This window comes from Podarcis tiliguerta (genome assembly GCF_965153285.1).
Source record: "Podarcis tiliguerta genome assembly, chromosome: 8".
Lineage (NCBI taxonomy): Eukaryota > Metazoa > Chordata > Lepidosauria > Squamata > Lacertidae > Podarcis > Podarcis tiliguerta.
Window position 1 is genome coordinate 39,733,226 of NC_139541.1, and position 24,030 is coordinate 39,757,255.

Below are 24,030 nucleotides of genomic sequence, written 5' to 3' on the forward strand. Positions count from 1 at the left end.
GGAACAGCCATTTACACCTCACTGTGTTAAAATTCCCAACCCCCTTGACAAACTATAGTTCCTGGGATTATTTTGGCGAAGCCTTGGCTGCACACACACACCATACATTTAAGGGGCATGGTTGTTATATGAAACAACGGACTGCCATCAGCTGAGCCACTGCAAAGGAGAGCCTCTGGGTGTCTGTGACAAAAATGGAACTGGGGTGGTGAGGCTGAAATCAGAGTGAGACCAGAGGCATGTGCAAACCCCTTTTTCTATGCCACTATTAAAGAAACAGGCAGCCTAGCGTCTTCCTTTGCATCTGGGCCAGTCTGCATAGCACCTTTGCTACTCACAGAGGCAACAGGAACTGGTCAGGGCTTCTCTTGAGCCTGGGCTCCATCTTACAATTTATTTTGAATGCTTAAGTTTCAGCCTCGGAACAAGAGAAGTAATTCCAAAGAAGAAGATGCATCTGATCATGTGCAAAGTATCATAAGATGCCCCACCAGTACAGGCAGGCATGGACACACACACTGGATTTCTATTGCCCCTAACATTTCTAGTGCAAATAATGGAAAATTTGGCAGCACCAAAAGTCTGTACAAAAAAAATGGCATCAGTTTGTTTTGTCAGCCATATTTAACAACTAAGTAAGGTTGTTGCTCCTTTTCAGTGGTGGCACAGGCTTTCACTCACATCGAAAAAGATAAGCAAAAAAGAGGTTTTGTAGCATCTTAAATATGAAACATGGGTGGACCACAGTTCATGTTAGCAGATGCAAAAGTATTATCCTGAGTATAAATGGTTGGAAGGGCATTGCAAACGGTGAGGTCAGAGCAAAATGCAATGCAGAAAGCAAAGTGATAATAATGTAAACAGTAGTCATCCACAAAACAGTTGCTGGTGATAACACAGGCACCCCGACATTGTATCTTTCTGATGCCACCAGACTCCCTGCTGTTTTTGCAAGGGTCTCACACAGCTGCCCCTCTGGAAAGAGTTAACAGAGAGAATTGCTTCAGGATGGGCCCGTGCTGGGGCCAAGTCTGCCATCCAGCCAGGCATTGCGGCGACTCACCAAGGTGCTGCAATCCATCACAGCAACGCTGCAAGCAAACTCAATGCAAAAAGTCAAAGTGAACCCAGCAGAAGCCTCTTGGTGACACGCCTTTTGCAATTGCTGCTGCAGTCAGAGCCTATGATGGAGAGTAGCACCGTTAAATAACGCTGAGTGCAGACGTGCTGGAAAGGGACCCATCAACATTCATGAAGTATTGACCTTCAAGTCTCCACCTCTCATGAGTTATGGGCCCTCTCCGACCGCCCCACCCACCCGCCCTTCTGCACTCCCCCACTGGTGTATATAAATTGAGGCAATGATTTATTTGCATCCAGCAAGGAAAAACAAGTGGGATATTTTACATATTTATATCATAAGATAAACTGATACTTAAGCTGATCAAAGTGAGCGGAAGATCTGGAGGCGATTACTGCGGCTATTTGTTTAACAGAGGTCACATTGCACATGGAGTAGGCAAATCGGCAGAGGGCCTGCGGAGCATCTGTTCGGCAGTCTGGGAGAAGGACGGAGACGGCAAAGGCCAGATCCAAAGCCAGAGCAAAGGGGAAAGCTGCGGCCAGAACTTTGGGGCTCAGCAGCCCAAGGACCTCAGCTGGGCCCAACCCTCGGGTCTCTTGAATCACAGGCAAAGGAGCAGAACATGCTGCCATGTTTACACCCAGGGCAAAATACTTGCCAGTCTTGCCCAGGAGTGAGTAACCTGTGGCCCTCAGCCTAGTCACCCACAGGTAGCAGAGAGAGGGGGGTGGGAGAGAGAGAGAAAGGGGTGGGAGAGAGCGAGAAGGGGTGGCAGAAAGAGAAAAAGGGGAGGCCTCACCTTGTTTTGGCTCCAACCCTGCTCACTAGTTGCTGTCAATAGGCCTCTCCTCCATGAATTTGCCCCATCCCCCTTTAAAGCCATTTAGGTTGGTGGCCACCACTGCCTCCTGCGGCAGTGAGTTCCATAGTTTAGCTATGCACCGCATGAAGTATTTTCTTTTGCCTATCATGAATCCTCCAGCATTATGCTCCATTGGATATCCATGAGTTCCAGTGTTATGACAGAGGGAGAAAAACTTTCCTCTGTCCACTTTCTCCACACTATGAATAATTTTTATGAACTTTTATCAGGTCGCTTCTTACTTAAAGTAAAGGTAAAGGGGCCCCTGACCATTAGGTCCAGTCATGGCCGACTCTGGGGTTGCGGCACTCATCTTGCTTTATTGGGCGAGGGAGCTGGCGTACAGCTTCCGGGTCATGTGGCCACCATGACTAAGCTGCTTCTGGCGAACCAGAGCAGCGCACGGAAACACCGTTTACCTTCCCGCTGGAGCGGTACCTATTTATCTACTTGCACTTTGACGTGCTTTCAAACTGCTAGGTTGGCAGGAGCAGGGACCGAGCAACGGGAGCTCACCCCATCACGGGGATTCGAACCGCCGACCTTCTGATCGGCAAGTCCTAGGCTCTGTGGTTTAACCCACAGCGCCACCCGCGTCCCATCACTTCTTATTTACCTTTTCACTAAACTAAAAAGTCCCAAACACTGCAGCATTTCCTTGTAGAGGAGTCGCTCCATCTCCTTGGTCATTTAGATTGCCCTTTTCTGAACATTTTCCAGCTCTACATTATCCTTTTTGAGGTGAGGCGACCAGAAGTGCACACCATATTCCAAATGATTGGTAAGACTCACATGCCTCAGTCTCAAACTCCTGTGAACCTGGGCCAGTGGTGGCAGTTCCCAAACAGGGGGGACAGCAGTACTAGATAGAAGCAAGGGGAGCCTAAGTAGAAGAGCCCCACTGGACAAGAAGGAGGTGGGTTCACCCTATTCCAGCATCCTGTTTCCCCACTGGCTAATCAGTGCCTCCTGCTGATACGCAAGTGTGCAGCAAACTCCCACTGCCTGTGCCACTTTTAGGGCACTTGAGATGCAAGGCTGGCTATCCACTGCCTTACTCCAAACCATTCTTGCATTCAGCTGGTGCCCCTTGTTGATAGCTTGCCCCTGAGCCTTTGAGCCTGCCACTTAACATTACTCAACAGTCAATGAGCCACTTAATAGGCGGCTAATGAAATGCACAAGAAATTAAGCAGATCGTTCATTGTCAACCGCTCATCCCCCAGAGGGCACACAGTCAGATTTCGCTGGTCAATCAGGAGAAACAAATGGGCTTATTCCCATTCATGCCGCTAACAGATTAGGCTCTAGGAAAACAAACGTTAGAGGGTCCAAGGCTTGTGAAGGTGGAGAGAGAAGCAAAGATGGCACAGCCAAGTAGAATAAAGAGCAACATCCCCCCCCCTCAAAACATAGATACGTAAGATTACACAGCCACCATTTCTCAGTAACCAGTGTACCTTCAAGTGTACATGGATGTTTTTTAAAAGTAATTATTTTGATTCCCAGGTTGAGAGCCTAAACTTCAGCCTGTACAATGAGATAATAGAGAAAACTCAAATTTAGGGATCTTATCAACCTTTGAACCATACTGGGAATGGAATCAAAGTATAAACATTCATTAATAAAAGGTTCAAACTCTAAATAACTCTTTCAACAGAAATCAGCCCAAACAAACAAGATAATGAAATAATGAAGGGTGGGGAGAGAACAGTCTTCTTGCTTCACTGAACTTTATACAAGCTTTTCGTATTAACTCTGGGGGTGCTAATCACAGGCTGGGGAATTCAAAATGGACCTTACTTTCACTCTGCTCATATCTGGCCACAATCTGGCCATTCTGCCTCTCCAAGGTACCAGCAGCTCATTCCTTGCTCACTTCTTACCCAGACCCCTCCTTTCTCTGTAGTCTAGGTGTGGGGAACCTTTGGCCCTCCAGATGTTGCTGAACTATAAATCCCAATGGCCAGGGATGATGGGAGTTGCATTTCAGAGGTTCTGGAGGGTCAAAAGTTCCCAACACTCAACCTAACTGAGGGGTGTCCTGCTGACCACAAAATCCAGCTTTTAACCAGCAAGCTGAGTCAATTCCAAAACAAGACCAGAGGCTTCCAATGACACAAAAGCCAATGGAAATAGCATGTTTTTATGTGCTTTGTTTCCATCCCCTAAGCTTGACTTGATTGCACCGCGTTTCCCCTCCTATACACAACATCTCAGCTCAATAATCAACATTAACACACTTAACAATTTGTATGAGCCTTACCTTCAACTAATATGTTAGGGTTGGGGAGACTGGATCCAGCCTGGTGACTGGATTCATATCTCCCTGCCCCCAACCCCAAGGGCCAAATAGGTAAGGTTAGCTGGGCTGTGGCTGTCCCCTTGTCCCCTTTCCTCAAGGTGCCAGGGTTATTTTCGGGGAAGTGGGTTGCTGGCATTCCTGCCCTTTGACCAAAGGCTTGAAGAGCCCCGCCATGACAACCAATAATGCTCTGCTGGCATTTAGCTTTAACTCTTCAGGGCCAGCAGTGCTTTTCAGGGGAAGCCCAAGTCTGCTTGCGGGTTTCTACCACAACCTTAAAACCCTCTTTCTGTCACACAGAGACAAGCCGGAGGGAACTTGTAGGTCAGCAGAGGAGCTAGTATTTTGCTCTTTTTGATTTGCAAACCTTGGGAGGGAGATCATCTCAGGCTATTGGTGGCTGGTCATGTCTGGTGATCAGGTCTCCAGCCCCAACACATGAAGTTGGCCAAAGGAGACAGAGGGAACAAAAATAACAGATAAGTGTCTGACTTTCTCTCAGAGACTTCCAGGATACTTCCTCAAGGCAAAAATAATAAAAAATAAATAAAAGCAAAAGACGGAACACATTCAGTAAGAGCATAAGAAGAACCTGCTGGATCAGGCCAAGGGCCCATCCAGTCCAGCATCCTGTTCTCACAGTGGCCAACCAGATACCTCTAGGGAACCCTCAAGCAGGTTCTGAGCAGTAGAGCACTCTCTCCTCCTGTAGTTTCCAGCAACTGGTATTCAGAAGCATTACAGCTTCTGACTGTGGAGGCAGAGAACAGCCAGTCGATAGCCCTTTCCCCCATGAATTTGTTTAATCCTCTTTTAAAGCCGTCTAAGTTGGTCGCCATCACTGCCTCATGTGGGAGTGAGTTCCATCGTTTAACACAACACACTCCTGCAGTTTAGCACACTTGTCTGCCCCCTCTTTCTTACACAGCATAGCCCCAGGGGCTTCAAAGGCTCAGTGCGCTTACGTAAATAAGCTTTCCTAATGTGCAAACAACATCAGGGCAATAGCAGTGGGATTAATACCCAAGACTTCTAGAAAGTGAATGTTTCCAGTTCCTTTGTTTTGGCTTCCATACAATGGAGATTTCAGAGGAGGAGGAAGAGTGTTTGGGTTGGTTGTGTGAGTGAAGGTTTCACCAGCAGCAGTGGCAGCAGCATATGGAGAGAATGAAATCAGCAAATTACAACACACCAGTAAAACAAGTGCATGCCTGGCCTGGATGGAGAACACAATTGTTTCATGCTCAAGTATTTGCTGTGTGTGTGTGTGTGCGTGTATGCATGCGTGCACACACACACACACACAATGTATCAACATTTGGAGTCACTCATCCTTTTGTACATACTGCATAAAACAACATTTAAGATGCTTCATCTTGTGGTCCTTTCAATGCTGAAGAGTCTCCTGCTCTGTTTGCACAGTTTAAACTAAACAACACCTGTATAGGCTGCTTGTACCACGTAAGATGCGGGATTTGGGGAAATTTTAATTTTAAAATGTGTATGTTGCACCTGGTAGCTCGGCATCAAAGCACCCCTTCTGCATGCCAATGAAGCACAGACCAAAAGTTTACTGCTTCCCCCGCTGCCCATAGAAATGAAGCTGTGCAGCCCTCAGCTTCATTAAGTGAGAGCGAAAAGGGACGGAGCTAAGTCATAAATAGTAGCAGGAGGAGAGACACATTAGGCATCTCAGGCAAAGAAGAACAGACATGTTTTCGACCGAGATTTGAAGAGAGATAAAGGTGGAGGCCGTTCCAGATGGCAGGAGGAGCCGCCACCGCCAAGAGGCAAACATGTGAGGGCTAGGCAGCTGCCTGATGCCAAACACATGGTCACCTGCTGTTGGGATGGGGAAAGGGCCAAACCAAGGAAACAGAAGGGTTAATGGAAGCCAGGGCTCTCTGGAGGAAGAGAGCCCTGCCTGCAATGCTGGGGAGGGGAGGGGCTCCAAGCATGTCCTGCTTTGGCCCCAAGGAGATTCAGGTCCAGCCCACTGAATAAATTGTGCACATTAAGCAGCTTTGCTCTTTCTCCCTCCCGATCTGATGTGTCTTGCTCTCACCAGCCAGGAGGAGGGCAAGAGGGTGGGGGCAATGCAGAGGCCTGTGTTTTGAACAGCAAGATTCCACTTCAGTAGGGATGGGCAATCATTTTCAAATTTAACTTATCCCCATTTCCTACATTTCCACTCTAAAGTTTAGTTGTCCACATTTCCACATCAGTTTGCAGATCTTACAAAAAGCCCTCATAAAAATTCAGCAGTATTTTAGTGCCAGGTTAAAACACATTTTTGCATGCCGTTTTGCCTAGCACAGACATTTTTGAAAAGCAACTTCCCCTTATATAATGCAGTTTTTGAATGTTATTTTCAACGATACATACATTTTTATGCACACATTACTCTAGCATAGAGGTCAGCAACCTTTCTCAGCCATGGGCCATTCCACTGTCCTCAGACCCTGTGGTGGGCCAGACTATATTTTTTTTTGGGGGGGGGGGGAATGAACAAATTCTTATGCCTCACAAATATCCCAGAGATGCATTTTAAATAAAAGCACACATTCTACTCATGTAAAAACACCAGACAGGCCCCACAAATAACCCAGAGATGCATTTTAAATAAAAGGACACATTCTACTCATGTAAAAACACGCTGATTCCCGGACCGTCCACGGGCCGGATTGAGAAGGCGATTGGGCCACATCCGGCCCCTGGGCCTTAGGTTGCCTACCCTTGCTCTAGCATATGCATTTGGGTGGAGAAGTGGCTTGCAAAATTCGGAGGAGTTGTGAATTCTGATAGATGGCTGTGTTTCAGTTTGTGCATTGTTTCAGAAAGTGCAAATTAGGTACGTTCACCTTTAAATGTAGACCAAAATGAATTTCTTCCCCCATCCCTCCTCTTTCGTACTGACCCTCCCCTCCCAACAACCTTTTCCCTCTCGGCCTTTCTGCACAACTGTTCTCAAGGCTGCGAGTCTACAGAAAGGAGGAGGCTGAACAACAGCCAAGCTGCCCAGTATAAGCCAGAAGGAAAAGCAGCATTTGGATCAAGGGAACTGCAGATTTTGATGGTAGGTGCACCATGCCCTGGAAAATAGGTTCAGATGCAACCATCTTCTGAAACGATTACAATATCCACAAGCTGTCCATACGGGTCTCTCCTGAGCATGGGAAGCAGCCACAACTCAGTGGCAGACACCATGGCTCCTAGATCCAATCCCTGCCACCTCCAGTTAAAGACTCTCAGGTAGCCTGGCTGGAAATGATGCCTCTCTCCCTGGGTCCTCAGAAAGCTCCTGCTGACCACAGCAGACAATGGCTGGGTAATAAGGCTGATGGCAGGCCCTGCTTGCAGGCTTTCCACTAGGGTATTAGGCTGGCCACTGGATGCTGGACTACCGGCTTCAAGATTCTTCTGGGGAGGACTTTGGTAATATGGTGCCCTGAGCAAGGACAAAATTTGATTCCCCCCATATAAATATAAGTTGTTTATCATGATTATGATTCTGCACCCTGTGCAAGGGAACCACCTACACTGCCTTAAATCCAGCATTGACTCTTACACTCTTATGATTTAGGTGGAGGCTCACTATTTTAATGCAAAATTCTTAGGAAGAGCAGAACAAGCCTTCCATGTTTTTCTTTCCTCTGGAGGGAGGCTGACACAAGGGACGCCGGGCTTTGTATGCTAACACAAACCCCACCACAAGCCAGCTGAATCCCCCACAAAAGATGTGAAAATTTCACATCATCTGCACTGAGGCCATGTGAATTTTCTTCCTCCGTCAGATCCCCAAGCAACTCCTTGCTCTGGGAAAGGAGATTCCTTTTTTGCAAAAGGGACCCATCAAGCAGGTGGTTCTGCCTCTTCCTATTCATTCCCATGAATTCATTTGGAGCATTCGGCTTCCTCTTCAGGAAAGGGTGGAGAGAGGTAACCGCAGCCATCTGTCTCCTCTCAGGCCACTCCATTCCAGGCAGCAGCAGCAGCAAGAGCAGCAGGTGGGGATCTTGCGTGCAGAGCACGGGCAGTCAGAAAGGGCCCCCGGGGAATGCTTGGAAAGGAGAGCAAATAAAACCTTTTCTGCTCTCAGGTTTGGAAGAGCACAGAGGGAGGCTGATGTCAAAAGCTGATGGTGGGGTGGGGGAGTGCCTGTTTCCTTGCCAGCCGTTGTTGTCAAGACCCAGATTGCTCTGCAAGCAAACACACCCAGCGCCAAGACACTGCTTCTCGCGCCCAGCTTGTCATGTTTGGGTTGAAGTCCTTTTCTTGACAAGTATGAGAGGCTCTTGCACACCCAACCCAAACCCACCCTCAGGACAGATGCTGACTCACATCTGGATGAAGCCCTGAGCTGGGGGTTCACAAGGAGGCCCTGCCCTTTGCTCAAAGCTCTCTCCAAGCAGCACATTATCAGATCAGGAAAGGCTGGCCAAGATGGCAAGGCAAAGGACGGACTGCCATGGCTGCTGCAGCAACATTAAACTGCTATTAACGCTTTCTAATCTGAAGGGGGAAGGGGGAGGCCTCCTTGGAGCCACTCACAGCTGTCTCTGATTAACATTTAGTGCATTTAGATGTCATTCCCGTTTAAAATCCTGTAGCCATCTCTCAAGTCCCTTTGGAAGGTGCTGACGCAATTGTGTGAAAACTTAAAAGCCCATAAACAAACTCATCCATCACCTGCTTCATGACTAATGGGTGTCCGCAACAGAAACTCAGCTAAGAAAATGGACTCAGCTTTGCAAATAGCGCATCCTGAAGACAGCACCATGCTCAAACACATTCAGATTTATGTCTCACTTCAGATACCTAAACTAGAATTGCAATCGCTACACACCAGTCATGGGTGGTGGGAATTTTGCAGGCTCTTGAAGGTGCAAGGCCAGCCAGCAAATGCTCCTGCAGAGTTCCCACCAAACAAGGCTTCAGCAGGAGACATTTCCCAGGGAATATGGCCCTGTGCCCTCCCCCTTTTATTAGTTTTCAGCTTTTACATGCCAAGTGTACATTATTGTGGGGAAACAACCCGTAAACTCATGTTGGTTTCCAAGATGCTTGCATATTCAACGGCTCAATCAGACTTGAAAGAATCAGAAAACTGCAAAATCAGGATTTACAGATTCAACCATTTCATTGTCAGGTTCAACACTTAAGCAGGAAGAACCAACTGCACCAATATAAGATGGGGGCACCTGGCTTGCCAGTAGTACATGTGGAAAGGATCTAGGGGTCTGGTAGACCACAAGCTTAACCTGAACCAACCATGTGGTGCAGCGTGCGGGGGGGGGGGGCAACCCCTAATGCTATTCTAGACTGCATTAACAGAAGTGTAGTGTCCACATCAAGAGAAGAAATAGTCCCACTCAATTCTGCCTTGGTCAGACCACTCCTGGAGTACTGTGTCCAGTTCTGGCCAGCACAATTTAAGAAGGATATTGACAAGCTGGAACATGTACAGAGAAGGGCAACCAAGATAACAAAGGGCCTGGAAACCAAGCCTTATGGGGAACGGTTGAGGGAGTTGGGTATGTTCAGTCTGGATAAGATGAGACTGAGAGGAGATATGATAGGCATCTTCAAATATCTAAAGGGCTGTCACATGGAAGATAGAGCAGAGGCTAGGACCTGAACCAATGGATTCAAGTTACAAGACAACAGATTCTGACTAAACACCCGGAAGGACTTTCTGACAGTAAGAGCTGTTCAACAGTGGAATGAATTCTCACAGAAGGTGGTGGACTCTCCTTCCTTGGAGGTTTTTGAGCAGAGGTTGGATGGCCATCTGTCATGTATGATCTAGCTGAGATTCCTGCATTGCAGGGAGTCCCTTCCAGCTCTACAATTCTATGATTCATTCTGAATTTAACTTCAATGGGACACTATTTTGCAACAGGTTCCAGCTGACTGGGGGGGGGGGCTGTCTAGGATCCCAGAAAGAAAAAAAAGAGTAAATCCTGAAAGCCTAAAATCTGCCCAGCATCTGGTCTAGACCTCTGATAGACCTCTGATCTATGAAGCCTCCCACCCCAAACTGTCAATTTGCACATGCTCAAAAGCACTTTCTTCTTCAGTACTGCTTAGCACTCTGTGGTCTGCATCAATAATGTGATCTGAGCACTAGGTCCTGGGGGGAAATCTAACATTCTAAAGAGCAAGCAGTGCTAGACAGGTCTCTCTGCAAAGTCTGGGTCAGCATTAAAGCAAGAGAAAAGGTGGGGGAAGGAAGCCGTTTTGCGGCAGGACAATCCAAGCATGTCAACTTTATTTCCCAGGAAACAGGAAGCTAGTTAGAAATACCAGCCACATGGGACCACCAGGCAAAAGAAAGGGGGGGCACATGGCTCAAAACCAACCAAAGAACTTTGGGGCTGCAAGTTTTACTTCCTTCATTCCCAGTCACATTGTGCATCCTAACCAATCAAGAGTTTGGACTTTTTTAAAAAGAGAGAGAGTGAAAAAGGTAAATATCCCAACAAGCTCACATAATTAAGTCCTCCTCGGCTCTGTTTACACTGACCCCTTTATAAGCCCTTAGCACAGAGCCAGAGAACACAGCCAGCCCAAGTGGATGGGAAAACAGGAACCGGTGTCTTTCAAACATCCAAAAAAAAAAAAAAAAGTATCTAGACAGCAGCCTCCCAAAATTGACTGGAAATGACTTATTCCATAGTCCCCATCATCCATCACACTTCCCTAAGAATGCCCATAATTCTATGACCCTATCAAGTTGTAGGGTCTGGGAGAAGGGGCAGGCAGTCAAAGTGGTACACAAGCAAATGCATGGTCCAAAAGAGGCAGAAGCCAAATTCTAGAGCAGCAAGCAAGGGTCAGAGGGACCAGTGGTGGGTATGTCTAGAGCTTGGTGAGCATGAATTGGCCTGTGGGGCCAAGCTGGAAGAAAGAATGCTCAGGTAGGCTGGTTCTGCAGCCTTGGAGGTTCAGCAGGAACAGCACATGTGGGTGGCACCAGAAGGAAGGGGACAGAGCCTAGCCGCAGGTTCAGAAGCACCCACTGGTGCCTTGTGGACACCATTTGTCTAATCCTCTTTGAAAGGCACTCAAGTTGGCGGCCATCACTACTGTACATCCTGTGGGAGCATATTCCATAGTTTTAGGAAAGAGCTGGTTATAAATACTAGGAAGGTAGGGAGGGAAGGAACTACTTCAGTGCTACCTTTACTTGGGATTAAGCCAGGAACCATCATTATTACTTGTGCTCACCACAGCCCGCCCAGCCCGCCGGTAATTCATATCTTCAACTTTTCTTAAAACAACAGTTCTTAGCCTGCACAAAGGGGAAAGGTAATTTCTCAGACCAGTTGTCATTTCTGGAAAGGATTACATAGGCGCAGAGGTACAGCAACCAGCTATGACGCATTGACAAATAAGACTCTGCTCACGCCACACATCATTTCATCATCCGTCCAAAAAAACCATTATCACAACACAACTGCCATCTTATCAGCTTTTAATATGCAACCATTGAAAATCTTTTGCATGCTACATAATCATTAGGTATGCACTATAATGTGATTCGCCGCCCCCGCATTCATGAGAAACCGTAAAATCTGATGAAATTTCCACCATGACTAAACCATGAAATGGATTCATTTTGCCCTCTCCACATGTACACAGGCTTGGGGTGCGTGCCCATGCAAAAAGGAAAAGGAAATAAAAAGCAGAAATCTAAACAAACTTTCTGAAGGTTTACAAGAATAACTGGAAAAGGCTCGTTCTTCGGCCACTGCAAATCTTAGACCGCACTTCGGATCAAATGCCTCTGAGTCCAGCACTGCAGGTGAATGGGTCAGAGAGGCAGCCTACTTAAATATATGCTCTGGTGTTCCTGCACCTTGTTTCCTCAATGTGAAAAGTTAGGAACTATTTTTTAAAAAAATATATATTTGCTGGTTAATGATAGAAAAAATGGAGTGAATAGACTTTATTATCACAATGCCGTTCTTTATACCAGCAAAGCAGCATACTAAAAGCAATTGGACTGGCCAAATTAAAAAGATGTGAACGCAGAGTGAACCAGCACGAACTCCACATTGTGGAGCAGCACTGGAGAAAGCCCTCTCCACGCAAGCCCATTAAGCTGGCTTCTGCAGGTGGAGGTGTTATGCTAGCAAAACATATGCAGCTTCTCATTCACTAAGAGCGGCGTTGCTATTCTTCTCTCCTTTGTAAGGGTAACAGTCTCAAAAGAGCCTCTCCTGCAGATCTCAACCAAGCAGGCTCATAACAAGACAGAGAACCAGATCGCAAGCCATTTAAGGCCTTAAAGGTCAAAACCTTGAATGGAACCTGGAAAACAATCAGTAACCAACATGTCAAAAGAGCTCTGCTTCAGGGTTTTATCTTGCGCTCTAAATTCAAAAAACAGAGTTAAGCATGTTTAAACTAGGTGACTTAACTAGACCCACCAAATTTTGTGTTGCATTGTGGCTCTTTGAGTACAAACTTCAGGGCCAGTGGTGGATCTTGGGGGTCTCAAATTTCAGCAGCACCCTGTGCGACACCTAATTTTGGTGCCCATTGTAAATCATACTTGCGGCACCCCCCAGCGGCACCCCCGAGGCTCTGCATCCAGTGTAACCAAACTGGTTGCACTCCCCGAAATCCTCCTCTGCCAGGGCCTGTTTGTACAATCACTGGACATGTGACAGTTGCAGGAAAAGGCTCCATCTGATGTGATAACTCTCCCTAGCCCACTGCAAGCACCACTAGGCAGAGGATGCAGTTTAGAGGGCAGGAGGCAGTGATGACCATCAACTTAGACGGCTTTAAAAGAGGATTAGACAAATTCAGGAAGGAGAAGGCTATCAATGGCTACTAGCCAGGATGGCTATTGTTCTGCCTTCACAGTCTGAGGCAGTAATGCTTCTGAATACCAGTTGCTGGAGATCACAGGAGGAGAGAGGGCTCTTGTGCTCAGGTCCTGCTTAAGGGTTTCCCACAGGCATCTGGTCGGCCACTGTGGAAGGGGACACTGGACTAGATGGGCCATTGGCCTGATCCAGCAGGCATCTATACTTATTTTTAAAAAGTACACAATTTTCAATGCTAATTTGCTTCCTTTCTTCTGGTGATGCATTTCCACTCAAAGCATCTCTCCCCAAAACTCCCAGCGGATCAAGCTGAATGCAAACAGAACCAAGAGCCGTTAAAACCATCTGGAGAGGTCTCAAGTCTCCCACATGGCCACCACCCCAGCCACAACAAATAGTCTCACTTGACTCCCCAGAGGCCTCTCCTCTCCCTGCAAGGGAGACCTCACTGAGAGAAGCCTGCCACACTCGTAAATCTACCTGCCTCAAATATGGCTCCTTCCGAGATGCACAGCTGGAATTTATGGTTTCTAAGGAATGGGAGGGGGGATACATTTATACAGTACTAGGAAAATGTGGCTGTCCCATTAGCCTGTCTCAAAGCTTTGTAATGGAAAACATGCACTTAACAAAAGCAGCATGGGGGAAGAGACAAGAGCGGAAATCAAAAACAGAGACCACCCGGAGAGCATTGCCAAACCTCAAAATAGAAAATAATGATTGTCGTATCTGGGCGGGACAAAGGTGGAGCCTTTGGGGTCAGGGTCAAGAGTGGGTCTGGGAGTTGAGCAAGGGGGTGGGGCCTAGTGGGGTGGAGTCTAGTGTTGTGAGGCCCCCATCAAATTGGAGGAGGAGCCTGATATAAAAGCTGCTGATTCCACTACAGTGGTACCTTAGGTTACAGATGCTTCAGGTTACAGACTCCGCTAACCCAGAAATAGTACCTCAGGTTAAGAACTTCGCTTCAGGATGAGAACAGAAATTGCGCGGTGGCGGTGCGGCAGCAGTGGGAGGCCCCATTAGCTAAAGTGGTGCTTCAGGTTAAGAATAGTTTCAAGTTAAGAATGGACCTCCAGAACAAATTAAGTTCTTAACCCGAGGTGCCATTGTACAGTGTATAGCAGAGGACCAGGGGATAGTTAAGGGTGAGTGTGAAATTGCTTTTTCCATGGGATTCGGGGGGGGGGACGGACTTCACTTCCTCCAGCCCAGGCTCATAGAATGTTCTATCATGTGTTCATCCCACCACTCACTTTTCTTCCTTTGCTCCTGACCCCACGGATCATTTTTATTTCCTGGCAAGTGGACCAAAATGCAAAACCACCAGGCAGATGAAGTTTCTTATTTTTTCCTGGTTGGTTGGCAGCTTTTAAGAGTTTGACCTTTAAATCCCTAGACAGGCTAGCACCCAGTTATCCCAAGGCCCTGCTTGCAGGCTTCCCAGAGGCATCTGAGTTGAAGTCAGGCTCCCACACAAGGACCCACCCACTAGGGTCCCAATTTGGATCAGGCCCTCCATGCTGGCAGTTTGGTTTTTAATTTTAATTTTATTTTTTTAAAACATACTTAAGGGCTTCAATATGTAGCTAGTGAAGTCCTTAAGCACCAGGTGATGTTTGTGTCATCGTCAGAGGCTTTTAACAGGAAGATACTTGTATTTGATCTTGTATTTGATAGCGACTGCATTTGATCTTTGACCATTTTAGATTTCAGAGGGATATGACTGGAGCCAAGAGAGGGAAGAGAGGTAGGGCAATTCATTTGGACTATTGCAGGTTCAGCTGAGAATCCTTTCTTAACCAGTTTAATGAAGAGGGTGTCAAAGCCTATCTCTTGGCCTGCACCACCCCCAACCCCATCACCACCCTGGGACTGAAAACAAAATAAAACTTGAAAGCCTGAGTTGCAAATGCAAATATACATAAGCTTATTCATTTCTCATAATCTATTCTGCTTCCTCTGTTCATAAGTAGCATGAAAATACATGTATTTTCATTATTCCCTTCTCTGACTGCCCCTCTTCCCCCAGTTTCCAAAATTTCATCGGGTATTTCTTTCTCTTTCCTTGCAGAAACCACATTTAAAGAAAAAAGTATGCTGGTATTTTCCCCAAGCCAATTTGTTGTGCAGTGTAAAGCAGAATCCACAGAAGAGTCCTTTTGAATAATCAGACATAGGGTGAGTAAGCATCATGACCAGACACAAAAAAATGTGTCTTTCACACACAAACACCCACACTCTCAAATGATGCAGCCTGAAGACTCCTGTGCAGCTTGAAAGCTTGCATCTTGCTTGATCCAGAGGAAAGATATTGGCTGCCTTTCTCATTCTGTGGCACAAACACAAATGCAAAAACTTTGACCCACCACAGCACTATTGTTCATTCAGAAAACCATTCAGCTGTAACGTTATCATTTATTAAATTTCTATACCACCCTTCATCACAGGGAGGTTTGTAATATAAAAACACAAAAACACACACCGTAGCAACAAACAACCTCCCACCCCTCGGTTTAAAAGGCCATAGATTGTTTAGACATTTCATTTATGATAAATTCATGCTCTGTGTGTTGGGAGGAGATTCATGGCCACACTTTACTTTTTTAAGGCAGGGCAAAGAGACCTACAGATGGGCAATGCCCCCTGTTATGTCTTTCCAATGCATCCCCACATTGGGTTAAAGTGGATGACTTGACATCCCCCCACCATCTGAGGAAACCCCTAATGCTTAAAGGTCACAAGCTCAATAAGCACAGCATCAAACAGTCTTAATGCATGGGATGACCAAAGCAGGCAGCTACCCAAACCAGAAAGAAAAGGGCCTTTTCCAGAAGCTGCCTGAACATTCACAGATTAAGAGCCCTGTGTATTTCTCTCTCTCTCTCTCTCTCTCTCTCTCTCTCTCTCTCTTGTTCTGGGTTCTTGGCAGGTGTGCATGTATCACAGATAACCATCCCAGGACATTTCTTTGACTTGATTTCACCGGATCATAACAGCATTTGCATAAGCTGTATTAGACTGTTCTTGAGCCCCTGGTAGCAAAGCAGGCTTCTGTTCTTAAATTGATTCCCGTATCCGGTCCTGAGGCCGTCTCCGAAGAAAAAGTTTCGAAACCTTTGCAAAGCTATTTCACAGACTGACAGTTTTCTCTCTACTCACCGAAGTCGGAAGTGATGGCATTACATATCTGTATTCTCAGTGGTGCTGGATTCCTTGATGCTCTTTCCCTGGACTTCCTTTGACATGGGAGCTGAGCGCAGCAGTGAGGAGAGTGACGTCCGCATCCCCCTCTCAGCTGGAAAGTCTCAAGTTCCAAGCGAGGGATTCCCTTCCCACCCTCCTCTGCGCATTCTTAACCCTCCTCCTCCTGGACGCAATCAGGAAAGATACTCTCTGCAGATTCCCAAAGGCAAGAGGAGAATGAGGAGAGAGTGCAATGCTGGGAGAAAGCATTAAGACAGTTCTGCTTTTCTGGCTCAGCTCTGTTACACACACATACACATGGAGAACCCGCAGTTTAATTCAGCTGTTGTAGTTTTGTCGATATTACGTTACATAGGGGAAGAGCCACAGCTCAGTGACACTGCATTTGCTTTGCGTGCGGGTTCCTGGTTCAATTCCCAGTGTTTCCAGGTAGGGCTCAGAATGTCCTTTACCTGAAATCCTAGAGAGACACTGCCAATCAGTGTAGACAACATTGCACTGGATAGGCAATGGTTTGACTCCCAGTATAAGGCAGCTTCCTATGTTGCCATTTCAAAACTAGCTAAAGACATTGAAAGCAAGGAGCCGGCTCATCTCTCACAAAGCAATTGCTATGAATGGTGCCTGCACTTTTTGCTTCGTAACTTTCATTCCAAAAGGTCTACTTACTTTCTTTTCTTTAATGAAAGCTCAGAATCTAGGCTTGGTCCAGCAGTGGCTGCCTCCGATGGCCCTGCATCCAGCTGCTCTCTTAATTCTCCAATAAGCCTATCACACATTTTAGTATATATCTTAAAGAAGACTGTTATTACATGGTTGATGCTGACTCCTTCTCCCACCCCTTTTTTTAGAGGAGAAGAGGAGCTTATCTTTTTTCTCTTTCAAGGGGACTTAACAAGAGTCCGTACCAATTAAAGCTAAAGCCATGCAGCACTTAGAACATAAGAAGAGCCTGCTGGATCAGACCAGGGGCTCATCTACCCTGGCATCCTGTACTCACAGTGGCCAACTTTTGCAGTGTAAACCACTTTGAGCTTCTGGAAAAGCAGTCCAGTCATACCTTGGAAGTTGAACAGAATCCGTTCTGGAAGTCTGTTCAACTTCCAAAACATTTGGAAACCAAAGCGTGGCTTCTGTTTGGCTGCAGGAAGCTCTTGCAGCTATTGAGAAGCCGTGGCAGCCCCGTCAGACATTTGACTTCCAAAAGTAGTTTGCAAGCCGGAACAGTCACTTCTGGGTTTGCGGTATTCGGGAGCCAAAACGTTCGAGAACTGTTTGAAAACCAAGGTACGATTGTATACAAATGTCTTAATCAAATGAATGATGACTCAGGGAAATAAAGGCAAGCATAAATTAGCATTGCTTGAAAACAGGATAAACCCATTCTCCCCCTCCTAAAACAAATTCAATATAGGGATCCAGACTGCATCAGGAAAAAAAGAAAAACGTTGGCTTTTCTTACCTTGTTTTGCAAGGAGCCTACTTTACAGTTGCCTGATTGATTCCACTTTAAAGCAGTTGTTTTTCATTGATACAATCTAGAAAAGTTGAGTTTTTGAAATGTCATTTCTAGATAATGTCTATTCTGTCCCACCACAGAACTCTACAATCTTGCTGGACATGAAAATAATACTTTTTTTCCTACTTGCCTTGAAATGAGAGAATTTCCCTCCTGTAATTTCACCAATCAGCAAATGTAGGCAAAGTTTTAAGTCTCATAATTTAATCTGGTACAGGAATATGGCTGTTCTTGGCATGGGAGATGGAATTTCAAAAGCCCAACTTTTTTTTTCTTCCGTTTTACAGAGTCCCAGAGGTAAGTGATGAAGTCCAAGGTCAGGCAGGAAGTCTGGGAAAGATTTGGCAAACCAAAACTCTTAATCTTCCTTCTTCTAGATTGGGGTACGTAGCAATCTGTCAAATTTGCTCAGCCTAGCTTTCTATTTAACTACGCTTTAATTTATTATTAACGGGGGGGAGGGGAGAATACACTATCACAACAGAATTGCCAAGCCCAGAACACATTTTTGTTTCAAGTCAAAATATTTTTCCTCAATTGCAATTTCCCATACATATCTGCTGCTGAGAGCAAAGTGTTCCTTTGTAAAATTCTCTTGCAGACTAATTCATTATACTACAGGAGAGAACATTACTGAAAATTCCCAAAATGCTATTTTACAAGAACAAGGGTGTTAACCTTGGAATTCTTGCCATGTTGTAAATGGCTAATTGCATTCCACCGTGCAAAATTCCACTTGCTGGATTCTCCACTGTTGCCCTTTGCATGTATCAAGTAACACTAATTTACTGTGCTACCAGATAATCCCAAATGGCTCAGCGCAATTGCATCTCCTTGCTCATTCCAGCATACTACAAATGCACACACCCCCAACCAAAATTCAAAGCATCATTTTCCAGGAATGATCTTCGCGTATGCACGCACAAACACACGCCCTTGCATTCAGAAAAAAAGAAATCTCAGCTAACTGCTTTGAGATCTATTTGGAAGAAAGACATCCCACAAGTGTGCAATGGTTATTTTTCATGTTGCAAAAGATGGCAAGCCAAAGCCAGTTTTCAGGAGCCATATAACCAAGAGAGAGGGGGAAAGTGGGGGAAGAGGAAATATTTGATTGCCAGGAGGTATGTGGGTAAAATCAGTCTGCAATCATTTTCAAAATGGAATGTACTACTTTGTATTTCCTAATGACCTGTCTCCAGGAGGAGGTGGGCCTCAAGGCATGCAATGAACTAGGATGCATTTAGATGCCTGGGCGCAACTCATAGACCTGCCCATGACATACATGGCTTGAAATGGCCTGGCACCCACTTTAGTGACATCATCATCATTATTTCTATACTGCCCTTCATCTGAGGATCACAGGGTGGTTAGCAATACAAAGATACAAAAATACATAACATAGGAACAAACAAAACAATAAACCATCTCCACACAATTTAAAGGGCCATAGATGGTTTAATTATCCAAAGACCTAGGAGAAGAGAAATGCTTTTGCCTGGCACCAGACAATCTTACTCGGCTACGAGTGATCACCAAAGAAGTAATTATGGTGCCGGTGAGAGCATTCCAGGGGAGGGCATCCCACAAATAGGAAACCACCACAGAAAAGGTCGGTTCTCGTGTTGCCACTCTCCGGCCCTCTCATGAAAGGGGTACACAAAGAAGGGCCTCAGGTCGCAGGGTTCGTGTCAGTTCATATGGGGAGAAGCATGCCTTCAGGTACTGCAGGCCTGAGCCATTTGAAGCTTTATAGGTCAAAACCAGTACTTTGAATTGGGCCTGGAGACTAACTGGCAACCAGTGCAGTCGGGCCAGGATCAGTGTAATATGCTCAAACCGTCTTGGCCTGGTGAGCAGCCTGGCTGCTGAATTCTGTACCAGCTGGTTTCTGAATCATTACAGAAGTTAGACTATCCCTGTCTAGATAGGGGGGTAGCTGGGCCCAACCCAGTTATGACTATGTATTCACTTCAGACGAAGCATGAGTCTGAGGTTCATTTCAGAGATATTTGGATCTGAGGTAGTATGAGAGAAAGCAGGCTGGCTCTGAAGCTTTAGAACCAACTCAGAGCTGGGGGGACTTCTATTTTTTGTTTAGTTTACTAGTTTGATACTCTTTTGTACACTCCCCCAACCTCACCAAAACTAGAAAATGCCTGGCAGAGGGGAAGGGAGAGGCCGGGGAGGGGAGTGTAGTTCTGTGACTGGCAGGTCTAGCTTTCAGCAACTATAGCAGGGCTCTTTCTTTACTTCCAATTTACAGTGTTTTTGGAAGGGATGCAGAAGTAACATATCAGCAGCAGTGCCTAGGAACACCTTTAAGTTGTATGCCATGTTCATGCATACAATAGGGATGCCTACGCCTGCAAATTTAATCCAATTCTGCCAACTGCATACAATTATTGACACACACACCCTTTGTGGCCTACAATCCAAGGTTTTGGAAGAAGAGGCAAAGCAACCTGAAGTGCTTCAAATCTGAGGTGTGACGTGATCTAATTCTGCAGCAATGAGCTGAGGGAACCCCTATCCATCCCAGCAAGGAATGTTTCTTTCAGTGAAAAGCCCTAATCCAAGTATCCATGTTCCAAAGCCCCAATTTTATTTTATTTTTTTACTTGTAAGAGAAATGCTGGAATCTATCCTTACATATTACTGGGACTGTAGGAGATGATGCATTATGACTGTATTTAGTCCAAAACATAGCTGCTAGGGTGCTAAGTGTATCTGGGCTTTGGGGTCATATCACCTCTGTGTTTAAACAGTAACACTGGCTTCAAACTCAACTCAGAGTTCAGAGACCTACTTTTAAAGAGCTAAAGGATTACTTGTCTTCACATCAGCCTTGGATGTTAAGATCGTCTTCAGATGCTCTGTTCCAGGGGGCCCTGTCACTGAGGCAGGTGGCAATGAGAGTGAGGGGGCTTTTCATCCTGGATGAAGAAAGTCTGAGTAAAATTAATGTGGGAGTAAAGCACTACTATGTGAAAAGGCAAGTCTTTCAGAAGAGTTATATTCCACAGACAGGCAAGAGAAGGATGCTCTTCATAAATACACATTTATTTATTTAGAAATGCATAATTACAAGTGTTGGATAGTAGTTAACCCCTCTTTAGAAAAGTAGTTAAGCAACAATATCAACAAAAAAGGCAAGGGTTGTATGTGTATGGAAATTTGTTCTTTTCCTTTTTAAAAAAATTAATTTCGGTTACACTGAAACAAAACAGAAAAAACAGCAGCAAAAAAGCTAACAATTGTGATAATGGGCTTCCCCCCATTTTCTTTCTTAAATACATCCATCTCTCTCTCTCTCTCGTTATAAACATAGCAAATTAAAAAATTCTTCTTTCAACAGCAAAATATATTTGCACTCTTGATTCTTTCTGTGTGGTAAGGTATGTACTGCAAGACAGGCAAGAGTCTGATAAGGTATCTAGAGACGTTTACAAGGATGAGTCACGGAGATGAAAGGTGGCACATCAATTCACTTGTAATCTTTTGATTAATTAAGGTTAGCTAGCTTTCATCTTCTGCAAAAACATCTTTTTCTTTCAGTTATGGCTAAACCACGTCCATTAGGAGTCTTTTGCACTGGAGTGAAAATGATGGCAGTTCTCTTCATCCGCACATCAGATTCTAGGGAGCTGCTTCATTTGAGGACCTGTGGGAGGGGGTTCCAAACAATCAGTTCAATGGAGCTGGCTCACACTCTTATGTACAGGAGAGGGTAGGGAGAATATCCTCCAAGCTGAGAAGATCTTCAGCTGCCAGACAAGGTGGCTGGAGTGGAGTTTGGTGGTGGTGGTGCTTCTGCTTCTCACTGACTCCATTTCACTGAATCTGAATGCCTCCGTGGTCTATCTGCATTTCCGGCTGGATGGCTGACTGAAGAGAATCTGTGCTCTGCACAAGAGAGAGAGACAGACAAACATGCCACAGGTTTACCATTATTAGCAGGCTTGGCCACTCAGTTCAAGGGTGGTTAAGACCGTCTATCCTGTCCAAACAACCGCTGCCAACAACAAGAAATCCTAGAAGCTCTTGAGATTCAATGGAATAATTCCTGTGCTGTGTCAAAACCAAGGCCCATTTAGGTCCAACCATCTGGCTCTAAGACGAACAGTCTGGGACAATCTCATCCTTGGTTGCCTATCCTCAGGCTCTGGTGGCCATTAATTTTGGCATTACAGGCAATCCTTAGTAAATCTTTATTTAAATGTCCCACCTGGGCTCTGACTAATTCTGATGAATCAGCCAATATAATCTTTTGCAATGGACCAGGAAATCCCAGGCTTACTCTGCCCTAGATCCTACATCAGAAAACCGTTCATAAAGCAGAGGATGCCCTCTTTTCATAGCAATGTTTCCACATCCAAATCTTTGATTAAGGGTCTTCAGGTCTGGAGTCAGCAGAAGCTCTGTGCCTTGGAGCAGCTATGCATTTGGTTCCTGACTCAAATCCACAACTGTCTGCTATGACACCTCTATAGTCGCATGAAGACATCATGTATCTGACTCTGGCAACAGTGTCAGAAAATGTATGCCAATGTTCTAGGAGAGTTTGAGTGGATGGAGACCAGAAGCTGGCAGAGTTGGTACCCCATTTAGACTGCCTCCTTGTAATAAAGAAGAGTTCTACTCTTCTTAAACCCAGCAGGTGGTGGAACTAATCTGAGTAATAAAACTGGAGCAACAAGACACCCATGTACAGTGGTACCTCGGGTTATATATGCTTCAGGTTAGAGACTCCGCTAACCCAGAAATAGTACCTCGGGTTAAGAACTTTGCTTCAGGATGAGAACAGAAAACGTGCTCCGGCAGCGCGGCAGCAGCGGGAGGCCCCATTAGCTAAAGTGGTGCTTCAGGTTAAGAACAGTTTCAGGTTAAGAAAGGACCTCCGGAACGAATTAAGTACTTAACCCGAGGTACCACTGTATTTTTGTTTGCCTTGCAACTCCCTGGGGTGCCAAGGTAAGAACACTCCAAAGGACCCCAGAGACCTCACTGCCACCTTACTGTATTACTTCTAGAAAAGAAGTAGGAAAGTTGCCAGAGATTGGGGGAATACATGTTTTGCTATAACGTGATACAGTGAGGCACTTTTGAAAGTTCCAGAAAAGGCCCCAGGAGTGCTTTCAGCACTATTTGGATCAAACACAACCACTTGGAGATTTAGGAGTAGCTGGCTCTTATTAGCTGAAATAGTTACATTCCACTCCTGAATTATTTTGCTTTGCCTCTTCCAAGCAGCAGTGCAGATAGAGGCAAATAATTCAGGAGCTGAATGTAACTATTTCAGCCTTCTTGGACAGAAAGAGCTATCCCTTTTCAGAAGCAGCATCCTCTTCACTCTCTTATTCAATCGAAGGCAACATACTGGGATAGCCACTATTATCATCATCCCCACCACCACAAATTTATTAGATTTAGAGGATCAATAATTTTTCAATAAATAATCAATAAATATTCCTTGGACTGCTTACCAAACAGTACAAAAGTATTGCTGAAGTTAATCTGGGAAGGAATTTCTGCTATGTGAAAAAGAAGACACACAGAGTTGATGCTATCTTCATAGGCCTAATTAGCCCCAATCCTCACTCTCCCCATTTGACCCACAAGGGTTATTTCGGCCAAGCCATGCCCACTTGTTCTGCACTGAAGTCGTATACAGTATGGCTCAACTGAAAGCAGCTGGTCGGCAGTGCCTGCAAAACACTTTGAGTGGGGCTAAGTAAGACCCACCAATCACTAGGTCCCTTTCAAAGCACTCCACAAGATAGTGCTTTGAAAGGAGCTCTGCAAGCAAGTCACTTAATATCACTGCAATGCTGGTGACTGGCCCCACCCACAAAGGGTCAGGGAAATAACAATTTGGCCCACCTGCCACATCCAGGTCCCCACCCCGTCTTAATGCTGCATAGCTTAAAGCAGAGATGAGCAGAAGGTAGATCAGGATTTACAGGTATATTTCTGGGTGATCTGCAGCAGTCCAGCAAACGTTTCTGACTTGTGACTGTTGAAAAAAGCCATTAAGGAAATGACTTTTCCCATCTAAATTAGGGTGCTAAAATCAAGAATGTTCAGGGTTAACCTAGAGTGGACCATTATGTGAAAGGACTGGTACAATAAACAACTTCACAGTGCTCAGAGGCATCCTGTTCTTTAATTCGTACTGTATTGTCTTTTCCAACTGTCTCCAGTTGGTAGATCGGG

General features: G+C 45.5%; 2 protein-coding genes across 5 annotated transcripts in view; both read right to left on the reverse strand.

Annotated features, from left to right (window-relative positions):
• ZNF469 (zinc finger protein 469) overlaps positions 1-17,863 on the reverse strand; it is a 262,917-nt gene extending 245,054 nt beyond the window's left edge. For 2 of the 3 annotated variants that reach the window (XM_083456431.1, XM_083456424.1), the window contains exon 1: positions 16,251-16,376. The gene's annotated coding sequence lies outside the window, so the exon portion shown is untranslated. Of the gene's footprint in view, positions 1-16,250; positions 16,377-17,757 lie in introns of those variants that run through there. The other variant, XM_083456428.1, reaches the window with a different exon arrangement.
• A 2,995-nt stretch (positions 17,864-20,858) lies between these two features.
• The window catches only part of BANP (BTG3 associated nuclear protein), a 145,703-nt gene continuing 142,531 nt past the window's right edge, over positions 20,859-24,030 (reverse strand). For both annotated transcript variants that reach the window (XM_083456503.1, XM_083456504.1), the window contains exon 13: positions 20,859-21,720. In XM_083456503.1, the coding sequence (XP_083312629.1) occupies positions 21,649-21,720 (72 nt within the window). In that variant the 3' untranslated portion in view covers positions 20,859-21,648. The remainder of the gene's footprint in view (positions 21,721-24,030) is intronic.